The sequence below is a fragment of the Hemicordylus capensis genome, chromosome 6 (assembly GCF_027244095.1).
Source record: "Hemicordylus capensis ecotype Gifberg chromosome 6, rHemCap1.1.pri, whole genome shotgun sequence".
NCBI lineage: Eukaryota > Metazoa > Chordata > Lepidosauria > Squamata > Cordylidae > Hemicordylus > Hemicordylus capensis.
In genome coordinates, this window is record NC_069662.1 from 146,747,187 (window position 1) to 146,771,303 (window position 24,117).

Consider the following 24,117-nt stretch of genomic DNA (forward strand, 5'->3'; position numbering starts at 1 on the left):
TTCTTGAACTTTGATTTTTACAGTTTACATACCAATGATGGAATGTTTTGTCCTATATTTCCATGGTTTTCTAGCCCCACTATTACACTATTCACTTTACAACTTATTTCCTAACCAAGATGATTGTTTCTAATGAAGTACCTTATAATAAACAGGTTTTATAGTGTATGTATTCTTAGTAAATAGAAGATATTTAAAAACCATCTCAAAGCTCTACCAGCAAAGGGGAATCTCGTGAGGATTCCCCTTTACCAGTACAGGGTGGGGGGCTTCCCTAAGTATAGAGGGGAATAAAGAGAAGTTCTTACAAGTTGCGCCGATGGCTGTGGGGGCAGGCAGCAGCTCCCACGACCCCTGCTGGCATCCACCCAAGTTTCCTGGGCCAGCAGTGAACCATTTTGGGCCTTTACTGGCCCTTTTCAGGCCTCTCCGAAGGTGTGGAGTCTATTTTTGTGACCTCCGCTTATGCACACAAGCCATTTTCATGACCACGCTTTTGTGTGATCAGACAAATAACCTGTGCGCATGTGTGGGGGTCACAAAAATGGCCTCCACACCTGCACAAATGGGCTGCCACCAGCCCAGGACATTTGAGGCGGGGTGGGGGTGGGGACTGGCAGGGATTGGGGACCCTGTGGTTGCCACTGGGACTGCTGGCACAACTTGTAAGTACTTCTCTTTACTCCCCTCTAAACTTAGAGAAGCCCCCCACTGCCCCTTTACTGGTAAAGGGGAATCCTCACCAGTTTCCCTTTTGCTGGTAGGGCTTTTAGCTGGTCTGAACTGGATGGTTTGGTTTGATTCGAGGTCGAACCTTTGAACCGAGCTGGCTCAACCTTGAACCAGCTCACAGACCCCTAATCTGCACAATACTGTCTAGCAGAACTTTCTTCAGTGGTGTCTGTTTTTTTCAGTTGCCTCTCATAAAGTGAGTGTTGAACCCTCAGAATAGCACTGTGATCTTTTTTGCTAAGCATTTTTCAGATGAAAATTTTCACATGCACACTGATTTAAATTTCAGATTGGATGCAACGCAGAGGCGGACATCTAGAGTGCACTGATCCATTTTTTAATGGATTTCAGTTATTTCACCCCAAGGGTATGCACAGAGTGCCTGCAAACTCCAGCCATCCACATGTTTCCTGGCCCAGTGTCCTGGAAGCTGATAAAATCTAGCCAGGAGGGTTTGATGGACTATGTTCGAACTATGTGGTTTTAATAACCATAAGCAAGTGACAAGCCTCCCTTTTCTGGGCAGGATACTTGAGATAATGTTGCTTGTTCCGCTCCAGGCCCCAAATCATTTCAATCTGACGTCAGGATGGTTTGGGTAAAGGAACTGCCTTGGTCATCCTGGTGGATGATCTACACTACAAGAGTGATAATAACTGTGTCCTTGTCTGTTCTCCTGGAGCTTTTAGCAGCTTTCAGTATCATTGACAAGAATATCTTTCAGGAGCACCTGAATGGGAGTTGCATGTAGATGGTTAATTAATTGAAGCTCAATCCAGACAAGATAGAAGTATAGCTTGTGAATGGTCTATGAGTTTGGGATAGCGATATTTAACCTGTTCCAGATAAGGGTCACCCTCCTTAAGGAACAGGTTTGCACTTTGGGGGTACGGCTTGATTCCGGTTTTCTACTTTATGTTCAAGAGGCATCTGTAGCAAATGTCACTTTTGTACAACTTTGACTAGTATTTATCTCATTTAATTTATATACTTCTCATCCCAAAATGGCTCAGTTAAAAATAAAATATTTAAACTATTAACTCATTAAAATCCATTAAACATATAACACATAAAACTCATTAAAAACCATTAAAACTATACCTGGAGAGAGATTATATGGTCACAGCGAATCTCTCTCCAGGTATAGTTTTAATGGTTTTGTTGTAATATATTTTACATGGACCTACCCTTGAAGAGTGTACAGAGATTGCAACTGATTTAAAATTTAGTGGCCAGGCTTTTGACAGGGACTAACCAATGTAGTCACATCATGCCAGTGCTGAAAGAGTTGCATGGTCTACCTGTTTGTTACTGGGCCTGATTCAAGTTTTTTATCTTTGAGGCCCTAAATGGCTTAAGACCAGGGAATCCGAAGAACTGCCTGCTTCCATATGAACCTGCCTGGCAATTCCCCTTGCAATGATTTTAGTTGGCTGTGACTTTTGGTTTTGTCTTAGATTTTGTGTTTTATTACTGTAAGTTGTTTTTTGTTTTTAATTGTGATATATTTTATTTTTAATCTTGTGAGCCAGCCTGATATTAATTTGGATAAGGTGGGATATACAGTAATGAATAGATAAGCTAGACAAAATTGTATAACAAACAGCTCTAGACATGGAAAGATGAGGCCATGCTTCAGACATGTGCAGCCAGACCAACCTGATGGAGGTAACTCCCTGAAAGTGCACCCATCAGACTTTTATTCAGAAACCGAAAGCGACAGTGCAAGAGATAACCCTAGAGCTCTGTCTCTCAGGCTTCCCCCCTGCCTCCCCTGGAAGCGGCCTAGATTCCAGGGCTCCTGCTCCACAAGATATGTGCCCCGGAGTGCTCCTTGCTTCTGACCCACACTTCAACAATGTTACTGCTCTCCTCGCCCCAGATAAATTGTCCACGACTTGAGTCTCCCGAATCCTTCCCACGGTGCCCCCTTATTTGACTCTAGGGCTGATGACTTCTATGATGGAAGAACCGATTCACACAAGCCCTTTGGTATTCAACGAGAATGAAGGCCTGAGCCATGCAGCACACACACACATACCCGCTACATCTCCTCAGCAAGAGGCCCAGCGGTACAGCCCCACCCAAGGCCTTGAACCCATGGAAACACTCCTCACCCCACTTAAACAAACTGCTATGGCTATTCTAATTCACCTGGGGCTCAACTCACTGCTGATAGTCAATACATGCCTTCCACCATAGCACTGAAAACCCAAAATCAGCTCGGCACGGACTGAGATTTAAGATTATACAGATGACCTTATGCTGGCCAATCCTGATGCACTGGTGGTGTTGTGGGGTGACTTCAATGCTAGGCTGGAGCCTGATGACTACACTTTATTTTCCAGACACCAGCTTCTACCTCCCTGCTTGGAGTCCGAGCACCCCCACCTCACCTGCATCTCTAAGGACCAGAGATCAAATTATGTGGGCCTATGTCTAGCAAAATCAACTGCCAGGCTCAAACTCCATATACTGAATGGCTCTTTCATAGAGGACCATTCAGGATAATTTACTTATTTATCTGTAGGGATGTGTAATTGATTCAGGTACAAAATGATTTGTACTTGAATCTAGCTGATTCGGGTGATTTGTAGACAGAACAAATTGACCTGTGCTAAATTCCCAGATTTGGGTACAAAACAAATCAACCAGATGCAGACACACACACACACCCAAATTTAGAGATTTGAACCTTCATTTTGTGGCCAAAGTGGGTTGGGTGGTCATGCCCAATGGGTGGAAGCTACCACCCAAATTTCAAAGAAATTGGGCAAAGGGGTGATTTTTAATTTTGGGGGTGGGGGTGGGGGAGTTTGTGCATTTTTAAGCTTTTCTGCATAGGGAATAATGGGGATTTCAGCAGCCCCATAACTCCGTGTGGGGGGCACCAGGGTGGCCCAGAGTGGGTTGTGGTGGGTGGTAGTTCCCAATGGGTGGAAGGAAGCTGCCACCCAAATTTCAAAGAAATTTGGCAAAGGGTTTTGTTTTGTTTTGTTTTTTAAATGGAAGTTTATACATCTTTAAGCTTTTCTCCAAAGGCAATAATGGTGATTTCACCAGCTCCATAACTCCACTTGGGGGGCACTAGGGTGGCCCAGAGCAGGTTGTGGTGTAGTGCACATGGGGTGCCAACCATCCCTCAAAACCACAAGCCCATGGGGTACTGGGTTATGTTGTTAAAAATCCATTATTTTGTTGATAGAGGATTCTCTGGTCATTCATCATCTTTGGTGCAAAATGATGAATGAACTAAGAATCCACTATCATTGTTCATCTTCCAATCCAATCCACTATCAATAAAAGAAAATCTGTTTGCAGAGGAGCAAGTTGGCTTTAGGGAGGGTAGATCCACAACCAATCAATGCCTGGTGCTTCAGCACCTCATTGAAAAATATTCTTCCAGCAACTCAGCATCGCTTTGTCCTGTCCTCATTGATCTTAAGGCTGCATTTGATTCCATCTACCGAGTCTGGCTATGGGAGGTTGGAAGCCTCCTTAATCAATCAACTTCTGCTCTGTCTAATCCTGCTCTATCTGATCTTCATGCAGACATGACCCTCAAGGTAAGGTGCAAGCCACAATTCCACCTCACAAACCCTGTCCCGACACAGAAGGGAGTTAAACAAGGTTGCATCCTGGCCCAAATTCCTTTTCAAGTTTTATATTAATGACATGGTGAGACCCCTTAGAAGCCCAGATTTTACCCTCCCAAGCTGGCAGATAGAAGCATTTCCTCCCTCCTGCAGCCATCCTCTCTAGGACCTCCTGTAGGTCTCAAAAGAGCGCTGGCAGCTCTAGCCCAGTATTGCAAGAATGGTCAACTAGAAATCAACTATAAAAAACCCCTAAAGTTATGGCTTTTGCCAGGAGACCCAAGACCTGACCCTGGAGTATAAGTGGCCACAAGGTCAAACAGGTTAAACAGGTTGCTAGTTTCAAATATCTGGGAGTGGTCCTACATGCCTCTGGCTCAAGAAAGGCCCACTGTGACCATGTCACCCTCACTGCTCAGAGGAGCTCCACCACTATTTAAAAATTCCTATGGTCTAGAGGGGGCCGATACATACCCGCAGCGCTCAAACTATTTGAGGCCAAGATGGCAAAACTCCTCTATGGTGCCCAATTGGGACCTCCCACCAATCTTGCCCCCTTGGAGTTGGTGCAATCCAAATTTCTAAGAATGGCCCTCCAGGTGCCTTGCTGTGTCTCAAATGCTGCCCTATGCTTGGAAATGTGCATGATAAAGGTTGAGGCCAGAGTGTAGTTGTCCATTCTTAACCTCTGGCTTAAATTATCCCTCAACCCTCGGGGCCTGGCCCCTCCAACCCTACAGGACAATTTTCAATCTTCCTGGAAAAGCGCTGTGTGGACTAAATTGTCACTCCTGGGCTCCCCCCATTTGCTATGAACCATGACCAAGCAAAAACAGTCATCAAACAGAGGATAATGGACATTGAGCACCAGGCTGACCTAGGCAGGGTTCCAATCTTCCTGTCCTCAGAAAGGCACACATACTCTGCCTCCTTTGTTGTGTACCTGTCACAACTAGAAATCTCAAACCACAGAAGAGCTTTTACCCTCGCCTGTTGTCATGCCCTTCCCTCCACTGTATTGGAAGGCAAATACAGAAGGATCCCAGTTGCAGAGAAACTTTGTCCTTGTGATACGGGGGAGGTAGAAACCACAGAAGATATACTCCTCTTTTGCCCCTTTTACAGAGACATTCGGGCCAAGCTTATATTTCTGCTACTTCACAAGTACCCTGGGCCCCCCAAACCATGTCTACACCCCGTTGCTTCTCTCAGATGAAGACCTGGCCTTCACGTTTAACACTGCCAAGTTCTGCATGGCAGAGTGTGGGATCTGCCGGGTTGTGACTACCAGGCCATTACTTTGCATTAGCTCTGCATAGTTTTAAACTGCTGACTTGTTTAGTCTTCCTATTTAGATGCCTTGTTTTATATACCCCATGTAACACATAGAGACTCTAGCAAATGGTGGATTTAAGCCTAGCCTTTGGCTCAAAGTAAGCCCACATGGGGAAAAGAAAAATGCTGCTTCATTCCCTCCATGTTTGCCCAACAAAGGCTGTCCCTCTGGTAACCACTGCCACCATGCCCACTTTTTTTTACAGAGTTTAATCCCTCCCTGGTATGGGCGAAATTCCAGGAAAACTCCCCCCCCCCTTTTTTTTAAACAAATGGAAAAATACAAAAACCTACCATGTGTAGCCTACACGTGAGGAGAAAAACTTGGTAGTGTGCTGCTGAGCAATCAAACCTGAGGCATGTTTGTACCAGAATAAGACCCCATTCCAGCCTCCACATTCCTGAGTTGAAAATCCACTCAAAAAGGCTGGTTAAAATTGTAAAGGACAAAAAAGAAAAATAACTTTTATTCAAAATTCTACAGACTGCTTCAGTTTGAGGCTCTCTCTCTCTCAACTTCAGTTACAGGTAACAGCAGACACTCAGTACTTTACAAGATTACTTCCAAAAAGAGCATTCCAGGTGATAGTTGGAGTGGTACACTTTAAAATCTTGGTTACAAAGATAATTCAAAAAGCACCCCCAGTTGCCAGGAACCTTTAAAAGCACCTTTATAGGGTACATAGTCTTCTACAGAGCCCTGGGTGGATAAAAGGGCTCAGGCTAGGGTTTCTGAGAAGGTTACGTAACAAAATACACAATAGATCAACGGTAAGGACTTGCAAAGCACTAAAATAAAGAAATCTGACACCAGCTACGAAGCCAAGCCCTGGCTTCTTCCCTGAACTCACCAAAACCATGGTAGAGACTTCAGGCCCCTGCAGAGTTCCTGGCTGCTGCCATGGCTTGGCCAGCCAACCTGTTGCTTCCCCTGCCTGGCTCCAACTGTGTTCCCCTGCCTGGTTCTCCAACCGAGAACAAAGAACACTTCCGTGTGCTGAGTGGCTGATCCCTAGAAGTCATTGCCTGACAGACAGGACAGGGTTCACTTCCGGTTAACTCTTTAGGGTAAGCAAGGGCCAGATTGCTACCCCCTGTTTTAGCCACAGCTTTTTGCATTTTATATATTTTGCATTTTATATGTTCATAGTTTTTTAAATACAGCTGTTTAATAATCTCTTAGTTACCCCCTTTAAAAAAAAAGAATAGCAGCATTATCGTATAGTATTTTTTTAAAGGATATAGCTTTATATTATTTGAGTGGTAACTTTAAAGTAATATAGTTTCATGGATCCATAAATTGTTCTTATTATTTTGAATCATGCTCTACTGCTCTATCTTATGCTAGTCCTAGACTGTAATAAAGATGATTGATTCATTGATCATGGAAAGATGAAAAGATATATGTCCGTTTTTTGTGGGAAGATTAACATGATCAAAATAAGTATCCTCCTTTGCCTAATTCATGTTCTTAGGGGTTTACTAATCTCTTTTCTACAATCACATTTCACAAATGTATGAGTTTAATTATCATTCTTCTCTTTAGCATGGATTTGCTTCCTGGTTTTAATGTCCCGAACCTTATAACTTACCATAATGCCTTCATATTATGCCAGACTCTAGGCCTGAGCAGTGATGTTGTCTTTATAGTCTGAATTATCACACAGAGTCTTCCCACTGCCAGTAAAGACTTTGCTTTTTGGCTATATGTTAGTTACTTGTAGATTTCAAGGTGCCCTACCTACACCAATTGTATCAGGCGAGCAACCTTCATGGCAAGAAGATGACAAAAAAAGCTTCCAAATTTGGCCCTATATGCACCTCTCATATCTCCATCCAACCCTCCTCCTTTCAGTGAAAATTATTCTCTAGACATGAGTCACTTGTATCAAGGTGAAAGAGAGGACTAGATGAAGATATGGATGTTGGGACTGGGTTGTAGGCAGTTACCACAGGATCATTCAAAGTCCAAAGCTGAGACTGGGAAGATTGAGCAAGGAACCGGGAGTGCATAGAACAAACCAGGAACCAGGATCAGTAAATGATGTGGGTGTGCAGAATGTTCCAAGGTTGGAATCTTTCACTTCAAAATGGGCCATTTCTAACATTCCAAGCTCGGAATTGAACAGCCCTAAAAAAGAGGGCCTGTTCCATGCTCAGAAGGGAATGACCCATCATGAAAAGGAATGTTCCAACCCCATTCCAAGTGCCATTTTGGAATCCATAATGGTGCTCAGAATGGGGTCAAACCATTCCGATGCATTCTGATATTATTCTGATAAACCCCGGTGAACTGGCTTGCCCGATTGTTCCAATGGAATGTTTTGCACATTTTATGTTCCGTTCTGAGCTTGGGACAGAACACAAAATGTGTTTCATGCACACCCCTAGTAAATGAGTTGAAAATCAGAGCTAGAGCCTGGGGTTAAAGCCAAGCAGACAAACCAGGAATTATAGACCACCAGAACCAAGAGACCTTGATATTGAAGCAAAACTGTAGCCCAATAGAATGACCCTTCCTGGTCTGGAACAGTCCGATGACAGTCCAGGTCCTGAGAGCTCTATGTCTTGGGAAGGCAGTTGTAGTTCACCAGTGTTCCACACTGGATAGTTGTAGATCAGCTTCAGCGTACCTTCATCTATCTCTGCCAAGTCAGTAAGCCAGGAATCAGAGGGTCCTAGTGAGTGTGTGCTCCTGGCGGTTGTCATATCAGAACCTGATTCCTATGCCAGGTTTCCAAGTTTCACATGACATTCTCTGAACCTGGATGACTTCAGACATCACACCTGCTAGGAGTGTGCGCTCGCCAAGAATGTTGGGTTTCTGGCTCACTGACTTGGTAATGATCATGTGAAGACACCCTATAGTTCTTAGCCTCACCCCAAGCAGCTCTTGACAATGGGAGATCCACATTTTTCCTATTCCCCCTACAGTCTGTCATACTACTTGCATGTGTGGCCCTATGTGCATGTTTAGTTGAGAGTATGGGGTGCAGGGGGTCTAATGAAGATTTCATGGGAATCCTCCACAAGTGGGTTCTATGACCATAGTAGAATGTATCATAATGTGAATGTTATTCTGGTGACAGAGTACACTAGAATTTATTCCAAAAGGCAAACATAACCTTTTATAATTCATTGCTTACCCTTAATTTACCTAACACCTTGCATTTACCTAATAACTATATTTTCATTTTTGCTCAAATATTTTTGTAGTGCAAAAGATGCAACAGGTTGCTGAACAAAGAAGACTTTTGACTGCTGGTCTGGAAGCAATTACACAAGATTTAGAAGATGTATGGGGTTTTGCTCCAGAGAAAGCTAGACTAATAAAATCCAAAGGTGAGTACAGAAAGGAACTTGGGAAAGATATTATTTTGTTTCAGAATCCATTTTTCTCCACTGAATAGCATTCTCTGTGTCATAGGACTTAAGTAGTAGAGAGGAATTTTTAAATAATTGTGAAAAATATCTGTTTGTAGAAAGGATTTTGGAGGAACTGTCTCAAAAAAGAAAATTGATTTTGGAAAATATGGCATTAAATTCGGAAGACCTAAAAGAAGCACAATCTCTTCCAGATGCCCAGACAGATGGTATTGATGGTAAGGTATTATCATTTATATATTAATTCTATGTAGCCAATAGAAACCAATGGAGCATTCTCAAAATTGTTTTGACCATGCAACACCTGGAGGTTGGAATACTGTGAAGGGAGTTACAGTCCTGAAAGCACAGAAAATTGATTCGGGAGTTTATTCAAATAAATTCGTGTAGTAGCACATATAATGTGAAAGAACAACTTTCAGCTTCTATAGAATTGATTTCTTGGTCCTGGACATAATCAGGTATGGCAAATGGTCTTGATTGGTATTAAAGGTCATGGTGGAAGAGAAAGGAAGCAACCGTCTATAAGGTATGTAGGAATTTGGTACATCCAGTGCTTTTATTATTTTTTAAAGGTGCCGTTACTCTTACCGCAGTGCTACGCAGGTGTTTTTGGAGCTTGATCAGACTCCCTATATGTTGCATGCACAAGGGCTGTGGCCAAGCTCCGAAAGCACCTGGCGTAGTACTCTTAAACCCACTCCCCACATGGGATCTCAGCAGCGGGGAGGGCTTTGCCTTCATTCTCTGCAGGGCATGCCTTTCTGCTGACATGCCTAAAACCAGAATGGAAAAGATAGGATCTTTTTAGGATCCTTGTGGCCAAGACCCCATTGAAATGATCATTTATATAATGTTTATTCTAGAATCTAAGTGCTGTTCAGGAAGCACTGTATGATTATTGTTAAACTGTAAAATTGTTCACTGTGATTATTTCAAAAGGCAAAAAGCAACCTTTCTATGTGAATTGTCTTTATGTTTAATGCAGTGTAAAATATATTTCAATTTAAGCCAAATTATTTTTTAGGAAACAAGGTAAAGGAGCTCATTGAAGAAAGAAGGCTTTTGGCTGCAGGTTTAGAGGCAATTGTGCAAGACATACAAGAAATACAAACTCAGATTTCAGACAAAGGGGGACTATTAAAACCCAGTCGTAAGTACAGAATTAAAAACGTGATCATCAAATACACAATGCACAAAATGGGTCTTTTACCTAAGGGTATGTGATAGAAAGGTATGTACAGGAGAGCCCCATAATCCACAGGTGTTCTGTTCTGTAGAGGGGGCCATGGATAGTGAAACTGCAGATAATGGGGCATTAGGCTAATGGGAATTGGGGAGTTAGGTTCCTGCTATAATGATACAAAAGGGCGAAAACGGGGCAAAAGGGCTGACAAAAACGGGTGGGGGAAGTTGGGGGGAGCGCCCTACTGTGGTCCATATGTCCCCAGCTGTCCAGCAATGCTGTCCCAAAGTAACAAAATCATGGGGGGGGGGGCGGGTTGTGTGTGTGTGAAAAATCATTTCCCCCCCACAAAAATGAGTCATAAAATGGCTCCTGTCCTCAATATGGCGGACAGAAATTTATTTTATTTATTTAACATATTTGTATACCATCCAAAACACAAGTCTTTGGGTGGTTTACAACAAAACAATAAAAACAACAAATAAAAAGCTTAAAACATTACAACTATTTAAAATTTAAATCAACATTAAAACTATTAAAAACCATCAAACTATTTAAAAAGTATTGAATTAAAAGCCTGGGTGAACAAATGTGTCTTGACTGCCTTTTTAAAAGTTGTAAGAGATGGGGAGGTTTGTATTTCTGCAGGGAGCGTGTTCCAAAGCCTCGAGGCAGCAGTGGAGAAGGCCCGTCTCCGAGAAGGCACCAGATGAGCTGGTGGCAACTGCAGACGAACCTCTCCTGATGATCTCAATGGGTGGTGTGGTTCATAGCGAAGAAGATGTTCTCTTAAATTCCCAGGGCCCAACCTGTTTAGGGCTTTATAGGTTATAACCAAGACCTTGTATTTTGCCTGTAAACATATTGGCAACCAGTGTAGATCTTTTAAGATAGGAGTGATATGGTCTCTCTGAGATGACCCAGAGACCAACCTGGATGCAGTGTTCTGGACCAATTGCAGTTTCCAGACTGCATACAAAGGCAGCCCCACATAGAGTGCATTGCAATAGTCAAGTCTGGAGGTCACCAGCAGATATACTACTGTTCTGAGGTCATTTATCTCAAGAAATGGATGCAGCTGGCATATCAGCTGAAGCTGATAAAAGGCACCTCTTGCCACTGCCTCAACCTGGGACACCAGGAAGGGGTTTGTCTCCAGAATCACCCCCAGAAGGAGTGCCTGTTCCTTTTGGGGAAGTGTGACCCCACCCAGAATTGGCATTTCAAAATCATCTCCTGAATTTCAACCCTGCACAATAAGTACCTCCGTCTTATCTGGAGTCAGTCTCAGTTTGTTATCTCATCCAGCCTATCACCACCTCCAGGCAGACGTTTAGGGAGGTTATGCCTTCTCCTGATGATGTTGACATGGAGAAAAAGATTTGGATGTCATCAGCATAATGATAACACCCTGCACCAAATCTCCTGATGATCTCTCCCAGCGGTTTCATGTAGATGTTAAACAACATCTGAAACAATAGGGAGCCCTGAAGTATGATCTCAGAAGCCATTTCCGCCTATCCCCGACCCACGGATGTACAAGTCGGGTGGCAATTACCTGAACATGAATACGTGAAAACACAGATGCCCCGTCCACAATTAACAAAGTTCTCCTGTATACCTAGAAAATTCCAGCATCTTGATTTACTTGATCTTAGTGAGGATAATTTTCCCTTTTCTCAGTCACATTTCCTCACCACTGAAACTTCCCAGCGGCTGCCATCAAAGGGATCTTTTAGCTAGTAAATGATGCTTGATTGTTTACTGTATTTTATTTAAAAAGATAGTGAGGCTGTTCTCATGTGCAGCCTAACCCAGGCTAGGGAAGCCCAGCCTGGGTTAGGCTGCATGTGAGAACTGCTGGGATCAGGCCTGATCTTGGCTGGGCAGCACTACCTAGCCTGGCTGTTAGCCTGAGTTAATGGTGCCAATGCGCTGTTAAACCAGGCTCTGGGGTTGTGTGTCTCCTCAGGCTATTTTTAGCCTGAGGAGACACAGAGACAGGTGCCTAGAGGGGAATCCCCCAATCTCTCCCGGGGAAATCCCTCAATGCTCCACACTCAGCGCGTAGTGCATTGTGAGATACTCGGAGGCTGGGATGTGTCATCCGGGCCTCCAGAGCTCTGCACTGCCTGGCGCAGCAAGCTTCCATGGCTTGTCTGGGGGAAAGGGAAGCTTCGTGCCGCCTCCCCCCACACCCCGCTTGCCTGGTCATTTGAATGGCCCCAGTATATTTTTTACTATCATTTACTATATTTTAGTACACTAAATTGGATCATTTACCCCACTTTCTCTTAAGCCTATGATGTCTTCAATTATCTTGGAGCAATCCCCTGGTATTTCTTCCCCAATTTTAGTATAGGCAAAGATCCAGCACCTGAGCTTCCCACTGGGCTAACAATAAAATAACAAAAACAAAGCATCTTTGTCATGAGCCATTGTACATTCGCAATACTGAGTGATGTGCCTGCACAGGAGCTTGGTGGGTAGAACTCTCAAGCTCTTCGAGGCAGAAGATAAAACATAGTAGTAAGAAACAGACTTCTAATTGTTTACCATCTGAGCAAAGACAAAACTATATATTATATAATCCTATTCTCTCTCCCCCTAACTGCTAACTTGCTCCCTGTGAAGATGAATAGAACATGCATCATTATCTCCCATTACAAAGTACTTTATCCTCCTTTAGATGATGTTTGTGGATTGGATCTTGGGGAGTCTGGGGGTAGCTTTTGTCTCAATTCCAGACAAAAGCATGGCTAGCCACTGGCATCTGTTTCCCTCAAAAGAGTCCAAATGGATCTCCCCACAAATTTCAGACTCCAAACAAATGGCTTACTTCCTCTTCAGACTACCTTGATTCTGCCTCTTTCACTTAGACTAGAACCTAATGATTTTCATAAGTGGAAGTTCTCCAGGTATTTAGGTGACACCTGGCCCTCTCTCACATAGACCTATTGAAAATCCAAAGGATGAAGATATTTACATCTATATAGGCATCCTCTAGGTTTTTTCAATGATATCTCTTAAACATAGTCTGAGAGACTGGTTTAAGCTCTTCGTGCTTCTGAGCATGAACAGAGAGCAACCAAAACATTACCAACAAAAACAGTGTTTTCCCAGTCCGCATTTGACCTCAGAGTGCTTTGAAGGTGATTGATTGATTGATTAAGTGCCGTCAAGTCAGTGTTGACTCTTAGCGACCACATAGATTATCTCCAGGATGATCTGTCTTCAGCTTGGCCTTTAAGGTCTCTCAGTGGTGCATTCATTGCTGTTGTAGCTGAGTCCATCCACCTTGCTGCTGGTCGTCCTCTTCTTCTCTTTCCTTCAACTTTCCCCAGCATTATGGACTTCTCAAGGGAGCTGCGTCTTCACATAATGTGTCCGAAGTATGATAGTTTAGGCCTGGTCATTTGTGCCTTGAGTGAAAATTCTGGATCGATTTGTTCTATGATCCATTTGTTTGTTTTCCTGCTGTCCATGGTATCCTCAAAAGTCTTCTCCAGAACCAAAGTTATAGCCGGGCCTAAATCATTGTGGTTGTCCTTCTTGAATGCTGTATGGCCTTTAGGCTCCCTAAGGTGTATACTTTACAGTGTTGTCCTGCAGCTTCTTCTTCAATAGTTACAACTGTTTAGATTGCTTATAGTAAATTTCTTTGATACCTTATAATTAGTCATAATGTTACAGTAAGTAATTAAAGTAATGAAAATGATATTTTGACTCTTTTTTCAGAGAATAACTAAAAAATGTTTCTCTTTGTAGAAAAAGAGTTATCCAAGAAAAGAATATCGTTTTTCAAAGATCTAGACTCAAATCTGAAATTGCTAAAACATCTGCAGGCTCTTGAAATTACTCAGTCAGGTGGTATGAGTCGTAAGTTAAATGTTATGTTTTGGGGCATTCTTGCCCTTTCTTGGTAATATTTTATAGCTAAGATAGCATCAAACATTGGGTTGAGGGCTGTGAAACAGGTATGGGGGCAACTAGAGTGCAGCTGGATTCATCTCCAAGGTGAGTGCAAGCATACCTTTTTGCACTGGTACTACACTGGTCTGGAATGTAAGCTCCTGGCTTAATGGAACTAGCTAGCACAACATCTTTGCTATAATGCAAGATGTTTGCACTAGTGCAGCATTAGTCTGGTCGACAGCCATTGTTTTTAATTTTGTAAACCACCTTGGAGTTGGTGTGCCTCCTGCTGTGAAACTTCTTTCTCACTCCATGTGTTGCAGGGAATGAGCACAAGTAGATCTTTGACAATGCTCTGAAAAAAGAAACTGCCATCCACTGTTTACAATCCCTGATTCTCAAGTTGTTTGAGCACTGAAAGACTGCAGCTGGCTACATCAAACCGGCTTATAACTTTGTTTCCATTAACAAAGGTGGTGATACCAACAAAGATTTGATGAACAGAAAACTGCTTTTGGGATACATAGCCATTCCAAATATATAGTGATGCCATTTGGTCTATGTAATGCCTTTGCAATCTTTCATCACTTCATGAATATGTTTCATGATACGTTGGACAAATTTATGGCAGTCTACCTGAATGACATACTCATCCTTGCAGTACTGTGCATACCAAGTCCAGGCATTTTGGGCCACTACTGCGCCATAAATAAAGGCCCAACCCAAGTGCTAGTCAGTCATGGAAGCTATATTCAGTAAAGTTGTGACTTGATTTAACCCAGTCATATGTCTGTTCTTGTTCCTCCTCTCCTCTCCTCCCTATTCTTGTTACTGCTGTGGGTGTAATGACAGAGCCAAGGGTCAAACTAGATGTGACTTTAATCACATAATTCATCCTGGTATGCTTGTTTTCCCCTCCTTTGAAGGAGCATAAACAGGCGTGCCTGATCTTGATCCAGTGGCTTCTTGGGGGGAAATCTGTTGAAGCCGATGCAACTTTTTTCTCATGGCAAATAATGCACATGAAAGGGGATGGTCTGGACTGGGACTACAGTGCAGAGAACCACACCAGAGCCATTGATGTGATTACAGTCCTGTCTAGTTTGGCCCTAATTTTATGCATGATTGTGAAGGGTTTTATTGTATTGTAAAATAATCATCAAGATATGTGCATGTAGATCTTATCAATGCTGTAGTGTGAATTGTTTTGTTTATAGAATACTAACACACAAGGAGATCATTCTCCTGTGTTCTACCCAGGTTTGGGAGCTGTGTGTGCTCCCAATTTTTGTTTGTGTGGAAGCAAGGTAGGAAGAAAACCTGGGTAGCTTTTCCTCCTACCTTGCTTCCACACCATCACTCTTACTTTGGCGATTTCCAGTCTAGCTGCTGGAACAGCAGCAAAATGCCTCCGTTTGGGCAAGTTGCGTTTGGAACGTAAACAACAGGGGGAGCAGTCTCACAGCAACTAACGACCCGAGAAAACAGCGACTTTTTCATGCCGGATGTATGACGTTCTTGCTCTACATTGCAGCTACAGTATTAAATTTGCAACAAGGTACTGGAGATGTGAACAGCACCCTGCTGTCCCCATAGGGACTGCAGTGTCACGACGCAGGAAGTGTGGAAACACACTTCCGAGATATGTCCTGACCCTGTTGTAGGGTCTAGTCTGGAAAGCACCCTTGCTTCCACACAACTGAAAATTAGGAGCTCACACAGCTCCTAAACCCATGTAGCACATGTTTTTTGATTGTGTGAATGACCTCACTGTCTGTTAAATTATGTTCTGTTTCAGTATTATAATTTGAAGTGTTTTTCTAATACAAAAAATTAAAGTTAATGGTTTTTAAAATTCCACTAGTATTACATGATCTTACTATTGCCAATTGCTTCTGGGGCATAAAATCCTGTGCCACTCTGTGCCATTTGGCTGTTATTGATACCTTACCTGCTAGATAAAATGATTTTGTGACTGATTGTAGTAAAGCTGTTTGCACAAGTGCTTTCAAAATATTTGAGTACACTACTTGGATGTGTTTTAAGTTGAGTCTTCTTCCAATACACCAAGTTTCATGGTCTCTATAAACTTACTGACCTCCAGTTTACTTTTAGAGAGAGCATTTCTGAGAACATAATTAGTAACATGGACATAATCATTTATCCATCTTTTAAAATTATTATTTCTCTATGTAAAAGTTTCTTTGGAAACTTCTGTTGAAATATTAGTATATTTCAATATAAATATATAAATATTTGTTTTTGTTGTTATGCAGAGCATAAGATGCAGGAGCTAACTAAGAGAAAAAAACTTTTGATTGCTAGTCTTGAGGCAATTATTGAAGATATGCAAGAAACACAACATGTAATGGGAAGACCTGATGGTGAGTATGACATAAAATTCCATGTATATGTCTTTTTAAAAAATCTATTTGCATGGATTTTATAACATTTACATTTGCCCTTTCTCATAGTGGCATTTTACCCTTGCTAAGAGATAGGTTAGGCTGAAAACTAGTGACACTCAAGGTCACCCAATTAGTTAGCAGAGGGCTAAACTAGACATAAAATGCAGATGTATGTAATATTACCCCAAAAAATCCTTTTCGAAGGGGAAAGGTTTTTTCTAGTTTTCTAGTTTGTTCCAGAGTGAGTATTTGAACCTGCATTGCCTATGTCCAGGCCAGCATTCTAGCTACTATTTCATAATATACAAAAAGTAGTCTTAAATCTGAGATACTTCAAAAATTAACTTTTTTGTTGTGTCTGGTTTTCATCAAATCTTCATTTTCTGAGAAGAACATCCTAAGCTCTCATCTGTGGAAAACTAAATGGAAATATTGTGTGCCAGGATTTTGACAATTTTTTAAAGATATGGAAATATCTTATCTATTAATCTTAATGGCCAAGAATAATCCTTGAAAGAGAACTTACTGGGAAAGACTCAGGTTTTTGAGTGCTTTTTGCACAAGAGGGGGCTGTTTGGGGGTTGTCTCAGTCTTTGGAGTGTACTCTAATTTAATTAGGGATTTTGGACAGGCAAAGTGCTTTGATTTGGGCAAAACCACTTTGATCACTTTGCCAATCTTTTGCCAACTCTGCACCTGATATCCTTCTTCCAACCCCATTTTCTGTTGTTGACTATAACTTGTTCTTACATTTCTAGGGAGAAAAGGAATTGATTTGATAGAGCTTTCTATATTAGAGTCAAAACTAAATGAACTACAACAAATTGGGGCTCTTTCAGATATTCAACTGGACAGTATGAGTGAGTACAGAGTTAGACCTTGTGGATACTGTAACTTGTAATCCAAACTGATTTATACTGAAGAAGCTTATTAGGCAAATAATCTGTGCAGTACATTATGTTTATTTAGTGGCCAAACACAGAACTGCTATGCTAGACAACAAAATATTTATAACAATACCCATACTTAATTCAATCCACTCACTTTTGCAGGGAGAAAAGTGCATGAACTAAGAAAACAAAGACAGGATTTGATTGATAGATGGGAAGTACCTCTTCATGATGTACGATCAATTTCAAGTGCTGAATTGGAAGAATACGGACTTAGTCGTAAGTATAAATAATAGCAAATATATTATTAGGTTTTGGGGCGTTCCATGTGCTAAAATGAATTTAATTTCTATTGGATATTTTATCCATTCTTGCACTCAAATTCTGCTTCTTCTCATAAGCCTTCTTTTCTTCTTCATCTTTGCTACCTAGTTTACTATAACTAAATTAAAAACCTGCAAGACAACTACAGTTGTTTTCAACTGTGGGACACTACCTTGCTGAAGTTGAGAATGTTTAATTCCTGTTGATTTCAGTGATAGAATTAAGCATGTACTGGAATCAATGAGTTTGAAAATGCTTAAATTAGTTTGGAACATGACCATAATTTGTAACAGCCATTTGTTTCTTTTTTTCTTATCTAGATTAGACTGTAGTCCTATAGATAAGTTTACGTCCCCCTAAAGGCAGTGCCCAACATGACCGGCAAGCCTGTGTCAGTGTTAGGGACCCACTGGGCGACTTAAAGGGCAGCAACTTAAAGGTCACAACTTAAAGGGCAGCCCCAATGGTGTAGTGCAAGGGGACAGCAGCAGAATGACTTAAAACTGTTTTTGGGCATCAACTTCCCAGAAGTGGTTTTAAGGTGCAATTCCAAAGGCGCCCTAGGTGCAATTCCAAAACAACTTGAAGAGCACCTCAACACCATAGGGGCCACAGAAATCACCATCAGCCAATTACAAAAAGCAACATTACTGGGAACAGCCTATATTCTGTGACGATATCTGTAATAATAACAGCAACAACATTGATAATAAAATTCAGCCATCCCAGGTCCTTGGGAAGGACTTGATGTCTGGATAAAACAAACCAGTCAATAACTCCTTTCTGACTGTGTGAACAATTATTATTGTTTATTTATTAAACAATATTAAACAATTAGTAAACAATTGTTAGTAAATTGTTAGTAAACAATTATTATTATTGTTGTTTACACAGGATAGGTGTTATTGACTGGTTTGTTTTATCCGGACATCGAGTCCTTCCCAAGGACCTGGGATGGCTGAATTTTACTATCAATGTTGTTGCTGCTGTTATAGATATTGTTGCAGAATATAGGCTGTTCCCGGTAAAGTTGCTTTTTGTAATTGGCTGATGGTGATTCCTGTGGCCCCTATGGTGTTGAGGTGCTCTTCAAGTTGTTTTGGAATTGCACCTAGGGCGCCAATTACCACTGGGATTATTTTGGGCTTTTTCTGCCACAGCCTTTCAATTTCAATTTGTAGATCTTTGTATTTTGTGATTTTTTCTATTTCTTTTTCTTCTATTCTGCTATCCCCTGGTATTGCTATGTCGATTATTTTCACTTGTTTTTCTTTCTTCTCGAAAGAAGAAAATATAACAGTTATATCTGGTGTATTGTGTGGCAGATGTTTGTCTGTTTGTAGTCGGAAGTCCCATATTTTTGCATCTTTGTTTTCTTCAACTTTTTCAGTTTTATGGTCCCACCCATTTTTGGCTACAGGTAGCTTGTATTTTTTGCAGATGTTCCAGTGTATCATCCCTGCTACCTTGTCATGCCTTTGTTTGTAGTCAGTCTGTGCGATCTTTTGACAACAGCTGATTAGGTGGTCCACTGTTTCATCTGCTTCTTTACAAAGGCAGCACTTGATTTGTTGTTGATTTTTCTACTTTTGCTCTTATTGCATGTGTTCTTAGTGCCTGTTCTTGTGCAGCCAATATTAGACCCTCTGTTTCTTTCTTCAAGTTGCCATTCTTAAGCCCTTGCCAGGTCTTGATGATGTCTCATTTTCTGGTAATATTGTGCAAATATTGACCATGCAGTGGCTTATTTTTCCATTTTTCTGCTCAGTTCTTGACTTGTTCTTTCCTGTAGGCCTGCTTTGTTTCATTGGTGTTGAATAGTTTCTCGTTATTGACCATTTGAAGTGCATCTTCCTCACTCTCCTTGATATATTCTTCAAGGCCTCTTTTCTCCTCCTCTACTGTTTGATAGACTTGCAGCATTTCTCTTCCACCTGAGCTGCGAGGGAGGTATAGCCTATCTACATCACTGTGGGGGTGCAGAGCATGATTTATGGTCATTATTTTCCTGGTCTTACGATCTAGCGTGTCTAGCTCTGCCTGGGTCCAGACTATTTTTCCTGCAGTGTATCTGATAACAGGTATAGCCCAGGTGTTTATGGCTTGTATGGTGTTCCCGCCATAGAGCTTGGACTTGAGGATTTTTCTAACTCTCCTGATGTATTCACTTCCAATTTTTCTTTTAACTTCAGTGTGTGCAATGTTATCAGCCTGGAGAATGCCCAAGTATTTGTAATGTTCTTTCTCTTTCAGGTTCTTGATGTTGCTTCCATTGGGCAATTCTATTCCTTCTGTTTTTGTTATTTTTCCTCTGTTCCTTGTTAATGCAGCACACTTGTCTAGTCCAAACTCCATTGCTATATCGCTACTGAATATACGGACAGGGTTTAGCAGTGATTCAATTTCTGACTGGGACGTTCCATACAACTTCAGATTGTCCATGTACAGCAGATGGTTGATTTTACTTGATGTTTTAGATGTTTGGTATCCGAGGCCTGTTTTGTTTAGTATTTGTGAAAGTGGGGTCATGGCGATTACAAACAAAAGAGGGGATAGTGAGTCCCCTTGGAAAATACCTCTTCTAATGCTAACCTGTCCAAATGTCTTGCCATTGATTGTTAACTGTGTCCTCCACATGCTCATTGCTTTTTTTATAAATACCTGAATGATCTGGATAGTGATCCGTTGCATTCATAAAGAATGGGTTCTGCGCCTGCGCAGGGACCTCGCGGACCGATTGACTAGCTCCTCGTGACGCCTCCAACCACTCTGCACGCGATCCTGCTTACGTTAAATAGGCGGTTGGGGCGTGTCTTCCTCAGTTTCTTTTAGACTGCCATTGCGTCTAAACCTCAGATCGATTGCTCCTCGGATAATTAGATTGTTTTCACGGTACACGGATGACACGATGGAATTGTGGAAGAAGATGAAGTTCACGGCTAAACGCTGGTGATTTACAAAAGGCACTAGCACAAACCTATGAGAAGTCTACTGTGGTAACCAGGCAGTTATTGAGCACGTACAAACATTTGGCTGAGACAGAGTCGCGAGCAATGGCCACAGCTGTTACTTTGCGGCGCCATGCTTGGCTTAGGTCAACAAACTTACAGCCAGAAATGAATGATAAAATTGAGTATTTACCCTTTGATGGGAAAGGGCTGTTTGCAGACTCGAGGAATGAAGTTCCGGCCCCGGACACCGTCCTGTTGGGTGACAATGGATGCCTCCCTGTGGGGTTGGGGAGCGCATTGTGGCCATTGTCAGGTCCAGGGCCAGTGGACTCCACTGCAAAGAGTAAAACACATAAATTATCTGGAGCTTTTGGCGGTGTTCTTGGCGTTGAAGTCTTTCAGGCCCCAGTTGCAAGGGAAAGTTGTGCAGGTGAACCTCGACAACACAACCGCCATTGCATATCTGAACAAATAGGGGGGGACGGTGTCATCTAAGCCAGCGGCTGTGGACGTGGTGTATTGCGAACTCCATACTCCCCATGGCGTTGCATATCAAGGGAGAAGACAATGTTCAGGCAGACAGGCTGAGCAGGTTGTTTCAGCTGAACCAGCAGCACGAATGGGAGTTGAACGAGTGTTACCTTCGGCCGTTGTTCAAGAAGTGGGGTCTGCCGCAAATAGATTTGTTTGCCACTGCTATGAACAGAAAATGTCAGAGCTATTGCTCTCGTGCAGGACATGGCAAAGACTCGCTGGGCGACGTGTTCCAGCATCTCTGGACGGGGGGTCCGTATTATCTTTTCCCCCCTCAACCGCTGATCACCAGGGTATTAGCACAGGTTCTCCGAGACGGGACACAGGGGATACTGGTGGCACCATGGTGGCCCAGGCAACCTTGGTTTGCTCTTCTACTGAAACTATCTCGGGGCCGGTATCACCAGTTCCCCGACTACCCGGACTTGCTAAGCCGAGAAGGGGGTCTGATATTACACCCTCAACTACACACGCTGAGACTAACGGCGTGGCTATTAGGTTGATGAAAAGAATCCTGCTTAATAGTAGAAAGCTTTCGACCAGGCGAAATTACAATAGTAAATGGCTGAGATTTCTAAGCTATGCTAGGAAGGAAAGTTTTTTCCCTAAACAGGCGTCGATCATGCAGGTACTACTGTATATGACGACCTTGAAGATGTCCAGTTTGGCGAATTCATCACTCCGTGTGCACCTGGCGGCTATATCAGCGCAGCATAGAGGCTGGGATGAGAAGACCGTGTTTTCGCATCCCGAGAGTAAGAAGTTCCTTAAGGGGGTGAATAACATGTACCCACCTGTATGGTGTCCTGTGCAGCAATGGAACTTGACGTTAGTATTGAATGCATTGACAGAAGCACCGTTTGAACCTTTGGGAGCTGCACCCTTGAGCATGCTAACATTAAAGACAGTATTCTTAGTGGCGATGACGTCAGCACGAAGAGTGAGCGAGTTGGTTGCAATGAGAGCTGACCGGCCTTATACCCAAATTTACCCGCAGAAAGTGGTGATGCGCCTTGATCCTAGATTCAGGCCCAAAATAGTCACAGATTTTCATATAAATGAGGATATTGTGTTGCCCACATTCTTCCTGGGCCCACAAACTCAGTTGGTAGTGAAAATGCATACGTTGGATGTGCGACGTTTGTTGTTGCACTATCTGCAAGCTACTGGATTAATAAGGAAAACAAACAAGTTGTTTGTGCTTTACCATGGCAAGTCAAAGGGCTTGTCGGTGACACGACAGTGGCTTGCACTGTGGATCGTGCGGGCTATACGGCTAGCGTATAATGCTCAGGGTGTGGCACCCCCGGGTTCTATTAGAGCACATTCAACGAGAGCTTATGTTGCATCGGCCGCGAATTTGGCTGGTGTGCCAATGCCAGAGATTTGTAGGGCGGCCACATGGACCACATGTCATCCATTTATGAAGCATTATGCTCTGGACATTCGGCAAGCGAAGGATGCGGAGTTTGGTCGAAGTGTCCTGAAGAGGGTGCTGCCTTGATGACCCGCTGCCGGAGCTGGGAGCTGGCTAATCACCCATTCTTTATGAATGCAACGGATCACTATCCAGATAAACAGGTTGCTCACCTGTAACAGATGATCTGGAGGTGATCCGTTGTATTCATAATACCCACCCAGCCTCCCCACGGTATCAAGGTGATGGCATTAAAGTTTTGAGAAGGATCGTCGGTGTACACAGCTGTATCTGGCGGTCTACAGAAACTGAGGAAGACACACCCCAACCGCCTATTTAACGTAAGCATGATCACGTGCAGGGCGGTTGGAGGCGTCATGAGGAGCTAGTCAATCGGTCTGCGAGGTCCCTGCGCAGGCGCAGAACCCATTCTTTATGAATACAACGGATCACCTCCAGATCATCTGTTACAGGTGAGCAACCTGTTTTTTTTGCTGACACCAGTTGTTTCTAAACATTTTAATACCCGTGTGTGAGGCAATGAATCAAAGGCTTTCTTGTAGTCAATCCATGCAACACTTAGATTTGTTTTTCTTCTCTTGCAATTTTCTAAAAATCATTTTGTCAATCAGCAGCTTGTCTTTTGTGCCTCTGGTGTTCGGGCAATTTCCTTTCTGTTACACTGGAAGCTGTTTGTTAGTTAATAAGTGTTGCATTACTTCATCTGCTATTATTCCCGTTAATAATTTGAACATGTTTGGCAGGCAGGTTATCGATCTATAATTACTTGGAACTGCACCTTCTGCTGGGTCTTTCATTATGAGATGAGTTTTCCCAGTTGTTAGCCATTGTTCAATATCACCTCCTTGCAAAATGTGATTGAACTGTTTTGATAGTTGTTTATGAAGGCTTGTTAGGTGTTTAAGCCAAAAGCCATGAAGTTCATCATCGCCTGGAGCAGTCAAATTTTTAATTTTCTTTGCTCTTTCACTTATTAATTCTGGTGTTATTATTAGATCTTGCATTTGTTGGTTACATTTTTTGACCTCTTTCACCCAGCTTGCTTTTTTATTATAATCTATTGGTTAGTCCCATATTTTTCCCCAGAATTGCACTGTTTCTTCTTTATGTGGTGTTTCTACGTTTCTTGCAGTTTCTCCTTCTATGCTTTGGTAGAAACGTCTCTGATTCGACTGGAATTGGAGATTCTGCCTGTGTTGTGTGATTCTGGCTTCGTATCTGCTAATCTTCTTTGACACTGCTGTTATTTGCTGCTTTATTATTTCCAGGACTTCTCTAATTTTCCTTGAATCCAGGTGGTATTTTTGGATCAGATACTGTTTGATGTTTTCATTCTTCAGCGTCTTGTCTTTCATATCTTTCAATTTACTAGCATCTGATCTAAGCCTGGTGATTTTATTTTCTAATCTAATCTTCCATTTAGG

General features: G+C 42.3%; 1 protein-coding gene across 7 annotated transcripts in view; it reads left to right on the top strand.

Moving 5' to 3' along the window:
* CCDC7 (coiled-coil domain containing 7) overlaps nt 1-24,117 on the top strand; it is a 457,188-nt gene that overhangs the window by 374,469 nt on the left and 58,602 nt on the right. For 6 of the 7 annotated variants that reach the window (XR_008309433.1, XM_053259060.1, XM_053259065.1 and 3 more), the window contains 7 exons: nt 8,880-9,005; nt 9,146-9,265; nt 10,075-10,200; nt 14,002-14,112; nt 16,425-16,532; nt 17,315-17,416; nt 17,609-17,725. Coding sequence is in view for 6 of the 7 variants with exons in the window: in XM_053259060.1 (XP_053115035.1) it covers nt 8,880-9,005; nt 9,146-9,265; nt 10,075-10,200; nt 14,002-14,112; nt 16,425-16,532; nt 17,315-17,416; nt 17,609-17,725 (810 nt within the window). In the remaining variant the exon portion in view is untranslated. The remainder of the gene's footprint in view (nt 1-8,879; nt 9,006-9,145; nt 9,266-10,074; nt 10,201-14,001; nt 14,113-16,424; nt 16,533-17,314; nt 17,417-17,608; nt 17,726-24,117) is intronic. The other variant, XM_053259062.1, reaches the window with a different exon arrangement.